Source organism: Brachyhypopomus gauderio, chromosome 12 (genome assembly GCF_052324685.1).
Source record: "Brachyhypopomus gauderio isolate BG-103 chromosome 12, BGAUD_0.2, whole genome shotgun sequence".
NCBI lineage: Eukaryota > Metazoa > Chordata > Actinopteri > Gymnotiformes > Hypopomidae > Brachyhypopomus > Brachyhypopomus gauderio.
In genome coordinates, this window is record NC_135222.1 from 12,860,543 (window position 1) to 12,863,286 (window position 2,744).

General features: G+C 37.0%; 1 protein-coding gene across 1 annotated transcript; it reads right to left on the minus strand.

The window, feature by feature from the left end:
- Positions 1 to 725: 725 nt before the first annotated feature.
- LOC143528457 (uncharacterized) lies at positions 726 to 2,092 on the minus strand. Its single transcript, XM_077024157.1, has one exon. It carries the CDS (start codon positions 2,090 to 2,092, stop codon positions 788 to 790), a length of 1,305 nt encoding a protein of 434 aa, XP_076880272.1. The 3' UTR covers positions 726 to 787.
- Between the last annotated feature and the right edge of the window lie 652 nt (positions 2,093 to 2,744).

The following is a 2,744-nucleotide window of genomic DNA, read 5'->3' on the forward strand; positions in this document are numbered from 1 at the left end:
ATTTGGTATGGTAATGGTAACAGGGCACATTAGCTTAATTGCATGGGCAGTGAAATTATAGCACAAAGTAGCACCATCAGTTTAACGAGCAAGTTTTTGTTTTGGGTTACGTGCGTTCTTTTGCACTTGTACGGCAGCAACAGACTTTGTATCAGTCACAGAAATCGCATTTGCATCAGCTATGGCGGCTTCAGTACGCCTGGCTACACCCAAAGTTTTGTCCAGTGTCAAACCTTCCATTAAAAGTCTTTCACGGATGTGGGAACTTTTTGTTTTCTCTACAATTTGATCCCGAAGCATTTCATCCTCCATAGCTCCAAGACAAGACATATATAGACAAACAAATTACTGTCAGGTGAGGCAGATCATAGGCCCTGCCCACATGAGGGACAAACACAATGCAACAACAAGACAACTGCCGCTGTGGACGAGGGCAACCAGTAGGAGGCCCGCCGTACCATGACACTGAGATTATTGGAGACCACAGCATCCATGTGTGGCAGCAGGAAGGTTAATGATTAAGGGTAAAACCACAGTATAATAATGTTCATAAAACAAGCTATATATGAATGTTGTTAAATCACAGTTGTACATATTTTTCACAATAGATATTTACATACATTTATAACATAGACAATACAATAGATGAAATATAAGCACTAAAATGAATTATCCTCACCTCACTGATTATCCTCACCTGTGACTTTTTATTTGTTTTTGTTATTGGTAATAATAATGTATAATTCAGTTTTGGTTCTCTACGTTCCCCCAAATGATGCAGTGAAATTTACATCAAATCAGAATCCTGTAGAGTTTTATCAACGTTTGATATCAGTTCTGCCTCAAAGTCCCACACCCTTGTGTCAACATGCAGTTGCTGTTTGGTAAGACTCCCCTGGAGTGGTGTTCTCACATGAACAATTCGACACACATTAAAAGGTACATAATAAACATCTCCATGGTATTGCAGGGTGGAGTGTACTGATGTTTGTACTACACTTCTTGGGTTGATGATCATTTTTCTGGGGTTGAAGACATATTTTCTATCTGGTTCTCTATAAATATGTTCCATAATGTTGATGCCAGATATATTTCTCCATTCTGGTCGACTGAATCGATGACTCTCTTCAAACTGTGTCTTGGGAAAAATGTGATTTTCAATGAGAAATACACCCACATTTTTGTGCTGCAGTTGAAGATCATCCATCATGAAAGAAAGGTTAACGTGCTTGTAAGGCATGATGATCTCATCAATATCATTCAGCAGAACATATTTGGACTGATACATGTTCCTATAAATACACTCATTGAGTGTTACCAACTGGCCATAATAGTGGAGGTCTCCACCATGCTCACTGAAGTTCCAACCTTTAGATGGATTAAGGAAAGTGTCAATAGGCCATGGAACAATCTCCAGTATTCCTTCCCTCTTATAATGCTGTAAGAGTTTCTCCAGGTCAGGGCCACAGCTCGTGTTGTAGATAACCACATGTTGCACACCAAGAAGTTTGTACATCTCCATTGTTTGGACAAATTGCAGAACATTGTTGTAGTCACCAAAAAGATTGGAGATACAGACAGTGAAACTGAAATTAAATGATTCTCTGGTCACCTCATTATTTATGGGCAATAAATCTTCACTGTGAATTTCTGAGATGTTTGCACTCGTTGAAATGGCTACATGTGTTGCATTTTGAGTGTGTCCACCATTACACAGCACATCTGAAGCTCCATATGGAAACCCAAAATGGTCACTGTGTATCTGGACTTCAGCCTCAGATGTCTGGCAGTCATGGTCATCAATACAGTAGATGCAGTAAAGAGGCTGCAGACTGTCCCTTCTGATGATGCTGATAACTCGAATGGCCTTATTGATTCTGTGATCATTGAATGCAGACACTGCAAAATGTGCTGAATGTTTAATGGATGTTATGGAATTATTCCTGAAATGAACATTCTTTCCTTCAGAACTAATTGGAATAACTGGAAGTGTAAATCTAAATGCATATCTGATAAATTCTTGAATGAGGACAAAGGTTAGAATCACAAAAAGTAAAAGCAAAATAAACAGCTTGATATTTGTGTTTACCATTTTGATTTACTGCCCAGTCTGACACCTGTGAATGAAACAACAATAAAAGATTATGTCATTGCATTAACACAAATATTATCACATTGGTTTGTTTTCTGAATATGCACATAACTAAAATATGATTTCACACATGTTGATTTCAAGATATTCAGCTTTAAAACATTTCATGTTGGGAGTTAATAGCCAAAGTTAAAGCACATTATAGCCATTTTGGTATGTTTAAAACTAACTCCTGATTAGTGAGGGTAAAGCTTCACACAACACTAGAACAGTATATGAATGGAAATGATTGCAAACAAAATATTTTTTATAGTGGACGTTGCATCAGTATTTAGAAGACATGCTTTGCATGTGTATGCTGTGTAGTCAGCGTGCTCTGTGTTTCCTACACACACACGTCAGATTTCTGAATAACCTGTTGTTCATTCTCTATGCCTATAGCAGATCCAGACATAGATAGCAGCAAGTAACAATGACATTTAATTCAGATGTTGTGCTGAAAAACTATTGGCAAACTTCACTTTGCTAAAATTCTAGCACAAGTTAAATAACTAAATAAATAAATATTATCTATCAATTCAATATCTGTAACAGAGTGTTTTCTAGATAGTAATGTAATCAAGTAGTAGATGTAAAAATTATTCTTAAATAA